Source organism: Felis catus, chromosome C1 (assembly GCF_018350175.1).
Source record: "Felis catus isolate Fca126 chromosome C1, F.catus_Fca126_mat1.0, whole genome shotgun sequence".
Lineage (NCBI taxonomy): Eukaryota > Metazoa > Chordata > Mammalia > Carnivora > Felidae > Felis > Felis catus.
This window is the reverse complement of record NC_058375.1, coordinates 45,985,888-45,998,247: the sequence shown is the minus strand read 5'-3', so window position 1 is coordinate 45,998,247 and position 12,360 is coordinate 45,985,888. Positions and strand designations below refer to the sequence as shown.

The window sequence follows — 12,360 nt, the reverse complement described above, 5'->3', positions numbered from 1 at the left end:
GACCTTGGGAAAGTAATGTCACTCTCTGGGCATCTGCTTCCTCATTAGTGAAATGTATCACTGGTGATCACTGTACGAATTAAGTGAAATCACGCATTTACACATTTAGCTTAGTGCCTGCTCTCTGTAAGTGTAAAAAAATATTAGCCACTGCTGCTTCTTGTTTCTGTATATTACTAGTAATAGTGCTCTCACCTCCTGGTTTTCCAAGGCCACACAGAGAGTTAGCACGTGGAGAAAAAGCCAAAGGCTGTGGTCATTTTATGGTACGGGCCGTTGGAGGGTGCCAAAGACCATCTTCTGATAGGTTCCTTTTTCCCCAGCTGGGATAAAGATCTTCAGTGGAGAGAGAGGGCTCCAGTGCTGTGGGCTGCATCTTCCTGTTATGTCCTAGTCCCTTCCTAACCCCTCGGGGTACAGTCCTTTGTCCTTTATATTCCTACCTTAGGAGCAAGTTGTGATGGCAAAACTTATCATTGGGGCACCTCCACTTTGTTAAAGAGCATCGTCAGGTTATGAACGCATCATTTACTCCGTGTGTACTTTTGTGTCCTAGCCTTGGCAAGTAAGATTCCTCTGAGCCTTGGTTTCCCCATCTCTAAGACAGAATAATAATATCTCCCCTCTCCCCAGGTGGCAACGAGAAGCAAGAGGATCATGATTTATTAATTCTTTGAAAAGCAAAAAATAGTAAATAAGTTAGGGGAAGGAAATTATCATTTTTAAAGTTGGAAAAGGCATACTTGGAATGGGCATGGAGTAAATTGCATCATAAGCAAATATGATTGTAATGTATTAATCGCTAAACAAAGGTTTTAAAGCAAGCAATAGCAAGGTGTAATACCTTTTGATTCGCAAATCAGTAAAAAGTAAAAGCGTACAGTTACTCACGTTGAAGCACATAGTATTAATCATACGTAGAGAATCTTAGGTCTTTGTTCAGTAGTCCCTTGTAGGCAATCCCTAAAGAAAGCCTAGGATTCCATTTCTTTTATCAATGGACTACCTGTGTAGAATGATGATGGCTTAGAGATGCAACATATTGTTTGATCAGTTTTTTAAACAAAACCTTCAGGACCCTAGCAGCAAGAAAGAAAAGAAAGAAAAGAAAAACAGGGAGAGCCTTACCTATTATGCCCGTATATTCATTAGCAGTAGGGAAAAAACTTTTATAGATGACATTTCAAGAAAGAACATTCAAATAAGCAAATTTACCAAAAAAACACATCACTTTTTATACAACGTCTGGTGCTCTAAGTATGTTCCATTTCTTACATCATCTCCTTTAACCTCCCCATTAACTGTGTAAGGAGGTTTCCCATTGACTACCTTTCTCAAATGAGCACACTGAGACTCAAGAAAATGAAGGAATTTGTCTGCAATCCCATAGATGGCAAGTGGCAGGACTGGGCTCTGAACCCACATTCTTGCCACTCCTCGGCGTTTGCTAATCATTAAGGTTGGGATCACATCACTCAATACGTTCCACAGAACTCTCAGAAACAATCGAAAGGAATTCCAACCTTAGCTGGTGACCAGTCTCCTCTTTTCAAGAGGTGCTAAGGAGGGGGTGCCTGGGTGGCGCAATCAGTTAAGTGTCCTACTTCAGCTCAGGTCGTGATCTCATAGTTAGTGAGATGGAGCCCTGCATGGGGCTCTGCTCTGACTGGAGCCTGCTTCAGATTCTGTGTCTCCCTCTCTCTCTCTGCCCCTACCCTGCCTGTGTCCGTCCATCCTCCCTCCCCTCCCTCTCTCTCTCTCAAAAATAAACAATAAAAAACAAGATACTAAGGAAACAAAACAGTCATAGAGTAAAACACTTATAACTGTGCTATGGAGTTCATTTTGTTGAAGTTAGATTTAGGCTTTTTTTGGGGGGGGGGTCCTTTTTTCCCTTCCCTTCCAAGTTCCCCTTCTTATGTCTACCACGAAATTTCAGTGCTCTCTCCTAAGCTTTGGGTGCACATCTGTTTACCAAAACAGGACACTGAAAGTTGTTTCAAGTGTTTTCACTGACTCTCTATTCCATCCTGGAAATCCCCACATGGATTAAAGCCCTGATCAGTGACCCGAGAGTTTCCCAAACCGTGTAGACAAAGCCTCACACAGATCCGCGTTCTGAAGGCTGAGAAAACTGAGCTCTGCAGTCTTGCGTAATCGCTTGAATCCTAGGTGCTGTACGGAATGGGTGAATACACTGCCTTTGATATAATGTTTTTCGTATTTATTTTAGCAACTTACGAAGTCGAAATTGAAGAACTGCGAAAGGTATTGTTTGCTCTTTTTACCAACTTTATAACTACAACAGGTATACAGAATTGATTGTAAAGTATTTTGTTTTTATGAGCAAGGAGAAAAGCCTTTGCTTTTGGTTTTCCCCTGATTCCTGAGGGTTTTCCAAGACTCCAGCTGTTAAGATTCTATAGCCTAAGGCCTGTAATAACAGAGATAGAAAATGTGGAAGGGGGAGAGAATCTGGTCCCAATCCATTCTAAGCCCCTTATCTATGGCGGCCAGCATCAACCAGCCTTTAATAACTGTCCCTTCAGAGAGAGGACTGCTGTGGCACAAGCCAAATGTGCATATCTGTGTTTTCACGAGAATGACCAGCCCTTTGAAGGCACGTTTTCTGGCTCCTCGTGGGCACAGTGTAGGTGCCACCTTGGAACAGCTTGATTAGGGTTCAGGCAGAATCACTGCTGGCCTCAATCCCAGCCCCTGGCTGTGTGATCTTGAACCTCCATTTCCTCACCTGTAAAATAGAGATAATAGAAGTACCCATGGGTGCCTGGGTGGCTCAGTGGGTGAAGCATCCGACTTTGGCTCAGGTCATGATCTCACAGTTTGTGAGTTGGAGCCCCACATAGGGCTCTGTGCTGACAGTTCAGAGCCTGGAGCCGGCTGCGGATTGGGTGTCTCCCTCTCTCTCTCTGCCCCTCCCCTGCTCATACTCTGTCTCTCTCTCTCTCTCTCAAAAATAAATAATCATTTTATGGGGCACCTGGGTGGCTCGGTTGGTTAAGCATCCAACTTTGGCTCAGGTCATGATTTCACAGTCTGTGAGTTCGAGTCCTGCATCGGGCTCTGTGCTGACAGGTCAGAGCCTGGAGCCTCTTCAGATTCTGTGTCTTTCTCTCTCTCTCTCTCTCTCTCTCTCTCTCTCTCTCTCTCTGCCCCTCCCCCGCTCACACTCTGTTTCTGTCTCTCAAAAATAAACATTAAAAAAATTTAATCATATTAAAAATTTTTTAAAAAATAAAAAAGAAGTACCAGCATCTGGGGTCATTGTAGGAATGAGAATAAGGTAAATTCAGGTGAACAGTTTAATAGTAAGTGCTGGCTTCTGTTGCAGTCATGAGCCTCAGTTATGTCTGTGTAAAATGTGTATTCTCTGTAAGGACAGGAAGCATATGCCTTGTGGTTACCATATCTTCTGTAGTAGATGCTCAGTAAATAAGGGGTTCATCATCGCTGGGAGAACTCAGAATAGGTAAGTGCCTGGCACACAGTAGGTGCTAACTTCATGTTGTGGGTCAGTTAAAGTTTACTCTTTTCTCATCGGTTTCATTTAGTCAAATCTTACATCTTTCTGCTTGCTTTCTTACACTTGCTGCAAAGGACTGTTCGTTAGTGGTTACGCTTTATAGCTAGAAAACTATAAATGATTGTTGTTCTTATTAACAAGGGTAGAACCACTCTGATTTTAAAAAGCTTCCAGAAACAAGACCAAAAAAACCTGGCTTCAGTTATCTGGCAACATCACCAAATGATAAACTTTTCTGCACAGGTGAAATCCATAAATAGCTAAATCCATTCAAAATTTAAAAAGCTTGAAAGTATTTTTAACTTTGAAGTCTTAACTTAGAGACATGAATTGTGTTCACTCAGTATTCGTTTTATTTATTTTGAGAGAGAGAGGGAGGGAGGGCGGGAGAGGGAGAGAAAGCACAAGCAGGAGAGGCCCAGAGAGAAGGAGAGACAGAATCTCAGGCAGACTCCACACCATCAATGCAGAGCCCGATGTGGGGCTCGAACTCATGAGCCGTGAGATCGTGCCGTGAGCCAAGATCAAGAGTCGGATGCTTAACCCATGCGCCACCCAGGCGCCCCCGTTGATCTCAGTATTCTTAACTGGGTGGGTAGAATCTGACTTCACCTTTTCTTGATGACGTGGAATCCTCTGGAACATAATGGACTGAGTGGGCATAGTTCACACTCTTCTTGGTGAAATGCTTTTGGGCCCTTGTTAGGTGTTCGGAGCTACATCCATTCACATCCGACCACCACAAGGGTGTTTGCTGTCTCCTGTCGGACAGTTAGGATTTCTTTGTCAATACCTTTGTGTCTGGAAGGGAGTCTTTCACGTGGAAAAGCATGTGCCGAGTCCTTACTGTGTGTCAGGCACTGGTGCAAATGTGGGAGCACTTAATCCTCAGTGTTCCCCACCGAGGTAGTATCTCTGCTTCATTTCCCAGGTGAGAACTCAAGGCTCAGAGAGAGAAAACAACCTGTGAGTAACGCAGCAGAGGTCCGTCTGACGTGTTATTTTACCTGTGCTGCCATCCAGTTTGTTAGAATTCTATGGAAAATTGGGGCGCCTGGGTGGCGCAGTCGGTTAAGCGTCCGACTTCAGCGGATCTCGCGGTCCGTGGGTTCGAGCCCCACGTCAGGCTCTGGGCTGATGGCTCAGAGCCTGGAGCCTGTTTCCGATTCTGTGTCTCCCTCTCTCTCTGCCCCTCCCCCGTTCATGCTCTGTCTCTCTCTGTCCCAAAAATAAATAAAAAACGTTGGAAAAAAAAAAAGAAAAGAAAAACCAGTAGTCCCCGAATGAAGGCTTGTGGGGTTACCCTCAAAGGAGGGTAAATGAGCTATGAGGCTGGTCTTGGTGGCAGCATTTTCGAGGCTTAGATATTTTCTGTTTGCTTCAGTATTCTCGTCTAGATTCAGAATAATGAATGAATCAGATCTGTGTGACGACTGAATAAACGTGGAGCTCTGTTGTGGTCACTGGGATGTAATTTTAACAGAGCCAAATCTAGATCATATGAGAGCTGACTTTGGATCAAGGTGGGGCACGACCAGCAAGGGAGAGTCCCCAGCATGGCTTACATACTCACTTACCACTTCTGCCCACTGAAACATTGCCCCAGTATCCCAAGCACATACTTCCTCAAGTGACCAGAAAGTCGTTCCTCTACAGAGGCCTTCCTGGAAAAAGCATGCAGAGGACAGTGAGTTCTCCTAAGCAAATTACACATTTCTTCTGGCGTGTGCCGTAGCTTTGGGGGTGCTTGTTTTCCTCTCATGGTTCCTGGAAATTTCTGTTGTCCGTGGCTGCCTTTGCTCTGTCCTCGGGCCTCACCTCGTCTTTTGTTCAAGTCTCCAATGGGCTGTAGCCAAACAACAAAGGCATGGTTTGGATTGATTTATGAAAATGACCAGTTTCCTCTTCACTTTCAGCCTTGGAAGAGTGGTCTCCGCGGAGAATTGAGGTGAGTTTTGCCTTCAAATGGAAAAACATTTATCCAACCACTGACCCTCTGATGACTGAACTAGTTTTCCTCAATGGCCAGCTGGGCAAACTGGCCTGGTTCAGCCTCCCTCGTGCCCCGCAAGGTGCCTGGTACAGAGAAGGTGCTCAGGGCTCCTGCACGGCCTTTGCCTCCTGCCTTGTTCTAGCCCACGCCAAACTCATCAGCAAACACTCACTGAGACCCCCACGTCACTAGCCAGTCACTTTCTAACTGCGGGGACTGCAGCAGTGGTGCGATAGGACCACTACCCTCAGGGGCTCCTGGGTTGTGGGAGTCACACAAATAGGCATAAAACGATCACGTGACTCCCCAAGACCTTAGTTTCCAAAATCCAGCGTGCTGTTTCGAGTCTCTGTGCCTTTACTCCCCAACTTGATGATCTGGCAAACATCGACCATCAGACACCCCTCCTGTAAGAAGCCTTCCCAATTCCCCTCCTTCAGAGAGAAGTACCCAGCCCCTTCCCTGTAAGGTCACAAGGTGGCGCTGACATCGCTGTATGTCGTTTATTTGCTAACATACCAGTTCATCCTCACTCTCCTCTACCTCCTTTCCGTCGGAGCTCCTTGTGAGGAGGGCCCATGTTGCCTTGTTCTTGGTATTGCTAAAACCTCTTTTACTGGTAGGTTCAGAGCGCGGTCTTGGCAAGGGCATTACCGGCCTCTTACCCGCCTCTTCAGAGTCTGTCACTCTTCCCCTGGAGTTATTTTTAATACATTAGGGTAAACACGGTCAGTGAACTCTGGAGAAGTATCAAAATTTTCTGACTGAGGATATGAATGCAAGCAATGGATCATAGGGGAAGCCCGTTTCATGTTTCTCCTTGAGTTCTGGCCTGCCTGCCTCAATTCATGGTCCCCATAATTACCCTCTAGCAGGGTGCTGGGCACTTGGTAAGCACATGTCGAATGATTCATTCTTTTTTTTTTTTTAATTTTTTATTTTTCAACGTTTATTTATTTTTGGGACAGAGAGAGACAGAGCATGAACGGGGGAGGGGCAGAGAGAGAGGGAGACACAGAATCGGAAACAGGCTCCAGGCTCCGAGCCATCAGCCCAGAGCCCGACGCGGGGCTCGAACTCACGGACCGCGAGATCGTGACCTGGCTGAAGTCGGACGCTTAATCGACTGCACCACCCAGGCGCCCCTGATTCATTCAATGTTTATTGAGCTTTACCTCTGTTCAGATGCCGCTAGATTCTGCAGCACAAAAATGAATAGAATATATTCTCTGCCTTTGGTTCAAGACGGGAGTGGAGGCCAGAATGGCTGGGGGTCAGGAGCTATTTGGAGGCAGATGACCACATAAGTAGGACTTTGCAATATAATATAATCACTGCTACGAGGTTATAGAAGCCCAGAGATGAGGCTCTGGGCACCCTTTCTTGAAGAGTTGACAGTTGAGTTTATTCTTGAAAGACCTGTAGGAATTGGCCAGGTGAAAATGTCCAAGGAAAAGTAGGAGCAAAGACATACTGTTCAACAGTGAGGCTGGTCCAGGAATCCACAAACAAAGATCAGGCCCCAGCATAAGGTGCAGTGTGGGAGCAGCAGGAACGAAGCCAGGGGCACATACAGAGCGGGATCCAGGAGGGCCCACGCTGTCTATTTGCCATTTAGACCAGCCCCATCCGATGGAACTATAAGGCAAACCACAGATGTCATTTAAGAGTTTTCTAGTAGCCGTATGTTAAAAAGTAAAAAGAAACAGGTGAAATCAATGTATTTCATTGATCCCAGTATACCAAAATATTCTTTCAACATGTAATCAATACTGAGGTATTTTATAGTATTGTATTCATGCCAAGTCTTCAAGATCCAAATATGTTTTATACTTCCAGCTCATTTTGAACCTGATACATTTCAAGTGCTCAAGAGCCACACCTGGATAGTAGTCACTGTTGGATGGCACAGATTTAGACTTTATACTATAGATCGGGGGGAATTACAAGTTTCAAAGCAGGGATAACGTACCCCATTTCCTTACAGTCTCCCTAGAAGTCACAATATCGAATTGGATTTGATAACCATTTATGGAGGTCCAGTTGTGTAGAAAGTACCAGACAAGGGCCTGAGGGACAGGAAGATAGGTTACAAAGGACATAATGTCAACAAGGCAGGTAATGCTTCAGGAGAAATACCAGCAGTGTGCGGTGAGAACATGAGAATCAGGTACTTCTGACGTAGCAAATGCTTCCATGAAGAAAAGTACACCGACAATTATTGAGGGCCCATTATGTGCTCTGAACAGTGCTAGGCTTTCAACATTTTTATCACATTTCATTCTCATGGTAACCGTGGAGATTGGCACTGTGACCATTCATTTATAAATGATACAAAAATTTGATTTTTTAGGCAGGTAAGTCTTAGACTTTCAGAAAGGGGGATGGTGGGGATTAGAACCCAGGCCTCCTTCACAGCCCCTGATCATCACAGAACTAGCATATGGCCTTAATGGTGGGCGTGAGTGCTCAGTTAGGAGATGCATGAAGGAAATTCCTTAAAACTCTTGCCATTGTCGTTCAGAACAGCGCTCTCTCTGCTGCTTTTCCTCCCGTGGTGGCCCCTCTCTGATTTTCTTTGAGGGCTCCTCTCCTTCTGCCTTCCATATAATTGTGGCTGTAAATCTAGTTCACTATGCCAGAAGCAGAAGTTCTCATATGGGTGTTGATGTTCTCCAGCATTCTGTCCCTTGGTCCTCTGTCCCGGTTCTTCATGACACCGTCCACCCTGCCTCTCTTAACACTCCCTCCGGTGCAGCTGCCATCTGTATTCTCGTGCACGGCGGTCATTCGTTTCCTTCGGGAGTACTAAGTACCACTCTGTGCCAGGATTGTGCTATTGCCACCATGGATTACACGGCACTCGTGCTGGGATACAGAAATCACAGAGCTCTGCCTCCTTGTAACTTGTTAGTTTACAAGGCAAAGTGAATGAACTGGAGGCAGATCCATAGACAATGGGTTAAGGTACAAGATGGAAGGACACGTTATTGGGGCAGCAGATAAGAAGGTAGGACTGGGAGAATCAGGAAAGGATTCTTGGAGGTAAGATTCGGAGAAATTCAGACACATTGAGAACAAATTGCCGCCGTGTTTTCCAGCAATAGAAGACGTGGAAGGCATGTCTGATAAGGGAAATAGTAAATAAAAAGGGAGATTTGCAGGGCACCCGGGTGACTGTCAGTTAAGCATCGGACTCTAGACTTCAGTTCGGGTCATGATCTCATGGTTGTGAGATCGAGCCCCGTGTCAGGGTCTGCGTTGACTTCACGGAGCCTGCTTGGGGTCCCTCCCCGACGCCCCCCGCCAAAAAAAAAAAAAAAAGAAAAAACTTAAAAAGATAAAAGGAAGAACTGCTTCAACTAGGCTCGTAGGTTTGGGGAATGTGAGAGTCTAGAGCAAAAGTGGAGGGAAGGAGCAGAGGGAGACGAGGTTGGAAAGAAAGGTTGCGGTAAGATCACAGTGGGCTTATATTTTATCCTATAGTCAATGGCGAGTTCCTAGGGAGATTTTAAGCAGGGATTCGTTCTGGCATTGACTGGAGCAGATGGAAACTCAACGAGACGATCTAATGGGTGACCTGATCCTCATCTTAGAAGAAGGTGGGGAGAGAAGAGGGATTATTGATGTCTGTTTAAATTCATTTTTTCCATTCATTTCATTAAAGTGGGCGGGGGGTGGAGGGGCACACTGTGATCTAAACACTCTAAACCTGACTTTTTCCCTGCTATCTCTTCACCTCTAAGCCCTACACATGAAGATGAAGGTAAAAAAGAGAAGGAAAAGGAGCTGTGTGAATTGGAACCTCGAAAACCAGAAAGGGATCTACATTCAAGCCGTCTTTTCGAGGTATCCGTGTTCTAGGGTTCCGGGCCAACAGAACAGTCCAGCCATGTTATAGGAGCAGTTCATGGAGGGACCTTTCCGAGGCTGTGACAGCAGCTGTCCAGAGTCAGAAGACGCAGCGGGTGTTGGGTGTTTTACCAAAGAAATGAACGTGACCATAACACAGAGCTCTAGCCTTAGATTTTCCACTCAGTAGTCCTGAAGCAGGCCTTAGGAGACGGGCTGGGACCAGTGTGGATTCAGCCAAGTGCCCTGGGGGCAAGACATAAAGGGACAGCCATTCGGGTGCTCTGCCCTGCAAAAGAAGGAGGCTGGAGGAGGGGCCTCCTTCAGGCGTGTACTCCGGCTTAAAACAACTTCCTTTCTCAGCTAGGCCATCTCATGTGGAAAAGAAAAAGAAATAATCTGTACCCAGTTATCTTCAGCCCCATCCTGATTCTGTCTCGTTAGTGATGATAAAAAGAAGTAATGTGCGTAAAAGTGCTTGGTAAACCCTAAGCTACCATAAAAATGAAAGGTGTTGTTAGTTATTACCTGTCCGCAAATATCGCCTATATGCATATCTCTGTATCCATTTGACACTGTCCCCTTCAGAACAGCTGGAGTGGTCAGAGGCCTCGACAATTGCTACCACCTCGGCAGCTGTACCGCTCAGAACATTCTAAGAACCTATTTGAGAGGTGCCTACCTTATGACCTCAGATCGTTTCAGTTCCATCTGCAGGGCTTGGGTGAATCCAACAGCTTGTCGGTGTCGTGGGCCTGGAGACCCAGGCTGGCCGGGTTGTGTGTTTACAGGGTGTCACAAAGCAGCGTAATTCAAGGAAGAAATAAGTCACGAATTCTGAAAGGCAGGGACCAGAGTTAGGGGGGCGGCGTTGCATGTGAGGCCGGACAGAGGGCAAGCCCGTAAGTGGGCGAGGAGGCCGAGGTCAGGAAGGGGTTAATCAGGAGCATGCAAAAGGCAATAGGGGAGCAAGGTTAGGGATACCGACCAGGTATGGGGTCTGGGGTCGGGCCACCACTAAAGGGACATATTCCTGCTTTCTGAGAGTGGATTTGAATTTGGGAATCAAAAGTGTTTGGATTCCGTTACATAAACGTGGTGGGTGGAGTAGCAGTGGTGTTCGGGGTCAGATGTAAATGGTAAGTCAGTAAAAACATAATCTGTGGCTCAAACCAAGCCTCCTCGGAAGCATTCCCAAGGACAGCCCGAGGGGAGCCCTGCCCCACTTTATTAGGGGCCACAGCGAAGGAAGGCAGTTCCACGAAGTTCCACGAAGGAAGGCACGTGTGTGAAACTGACTTTCTTCCCTGTCATTTTCCCCCATTAAAAACTTCATTCTTGGCTGTGTGACTTAAAAGAATGCCCCTCCTGGTACTGGCCTTTGAGTTTGCCCACGTCCCACCAAGACCTGGGGAGACCCCATCCTTTATATCTGTTAAATACGTCAGCTTTTTCCCAGTTACTCTCAGAGGTTATTGTCCTGGTCAAGCCTCCCTCCCACTTGCAGCCGGAAGGACCGTAATCTCCTCTCCCACTGTCGTCTGACAGGTGGCCAGAAATGCTGTAATTCCCCTTGGTCCTTCCAGGGCCTCTCCCTGGTAATCCATCCAGATCTTTCTGAAATGCACATCCGCTCGGGTTGCTGCCCGAGGCTCAGTGGAGCCCACAGGCGGCCTCGCCCACAAGACCCTGCATCACTCAGCCTCATTCTGTCCCCATCTTTCACATCTCTTTTTTCCCCTCTTCCTTCCACTCCGCCCTCAGCGTCAGCCTCCATACTCTGGTCTGAGGACACTAACCCTTGACCAGACCCCCGTGGCTTTGCTCGTGCTGATTTGCGCATCGGGTCTTCTTATATCCCCTCAGTCGATCTCTTACTTACATTTTAAAATACCCTTTAATAAGACCTGCTTTGGAAGTCTTCCCCCACCCTGTCTCCAGCCTAGAGAACTGACCTCCCCTCCTCTGCTTCCGTCTCAGTGAACAATACAACTGTAAATAGCGCTGGCCCCGTGGTACCTTAATTGTTCCTGTGCATCGTCTCCGTGATGGCCGTAGAGGCCACCCTGCCCGTTGTATCAATCACCAGAACTCAGCGTTGGTGTCTGACAAACCCTGGAGGGAGGAGGGGTGAAAGGAAGTGAGGAGGAGCAGAAAAATGGCAGGTGGGAAGATGAAATGTCAGGCCGAAGGAACACAGCATCCCTCGGTGGTCAAGAGAACGGGGCTGTGAGCTCAAGCCCTGCCCTGGTTGACTATTAGCTGTGAGACCAGAGGCCAGTTATTTAACCTTTCTAAACTCTTTATCGCATGGACTAATGTTTTCCTAATGGGGTGTCATGGGGATGAGGTGAGATTAAATATAGGAAGAGCCTGCTTTGTCAGTGCTGTGTTTCATGCTGGTTGCCTCCAGGCGGGGGTGGGGGCTGCCTCCGTGCAGGGCCTTCAGTGACCATTCAGAGGCGAGCCAAAGACATCGTATGCATCCTTGTGAAACTTAGTCTAGGGAGGCTGCGTTCAGTACCATAAGAGATCATTGCCATCCGTGAGAAATGAATGAATGAACAGCACAAGTCAGTGAAACACAGAGCAGGTAAATCCGAATTCAGCAGCACTCTCCCTGTTGCGTGCGTTTAGGGAGCTGCCTCTGGAGGGATGCTGGGAAGAAACAAGGTGATGAAGGTCCACGGAGGCAGCAGGAGCCCGCTGCCCGGGAAACAGGACACTGGGAGCATCATCGCTGTCCAGACAAAGCCCCGCCCCCATGACCCAAAGCTGGCCAGACACTCCTTAAGCCACGGTAAGTTGTGTTCTTCCTGGTTCTCTTCACCGTCACCACATGATTCTAAAGTTGTGCGTGTCCACGATTGTAGATTAGTTTATAAATACTGAACATCTCTTATGTACCGGGTAACTCGCCCTAGTGACACGGGTATGCAGATCATGGAAAGAGCACTGGATGTAGAAGGAG

At 46.9% G+C, this 12,360-nt stretch overlaps 1 protein-coding gene and 1 long non-coding RNA gene across 7 annotated transcripts in view; one reads left to right on the top strand and one right to left on the bottom strand.

Annotated features, from left to right (window-relative positions):
- FYB2 (FYN binding protein 2) overlaps positions 1 to 12,360 on the top strand; it is a 129,893-nt gene that overhangs the window by 81,011 nt on the left and 36,522 nt on the right. For all 6 annotated transcript variants that reach the window (XM_045035903.1, XM_045035900.1, XM_045035899.1 and 3 more), the window contains exons 6-9: positions 2,234 to 2,268; positions 5,461 to 5,492; positions 9,284 to 9,386; positions 12,027 to 12,189. In XM_045035903.1, coding sequence (XP_044891838.1) covers positions 2,234 to 2,268; positions 5,461 to 5,492; positions 9,284 to 9,386; positions 12,027 to 12,189 — 333 coding nt within the window. The remainder of the gene's footprint in view (positions 1 to 2,233; positions 2,269 to 5,460; positions 5,493 to 9,283; positions 9,387 to 12,026; positions 12,190 to 12,360) is intronic.
- On the bottom strand, positions 6,684 to 10,056 carry LOC123379626. Its single transcript, XR_006584313.1, has 2 exons — positions 9,918 to 10,056; positions 6,684 to 7,175 (listed from the first exon to the last, which is right to left on the bottom strand). It is a non-coding gene; the product is annotated as an uncharacterized LOC123379626 (long non-coding RNA).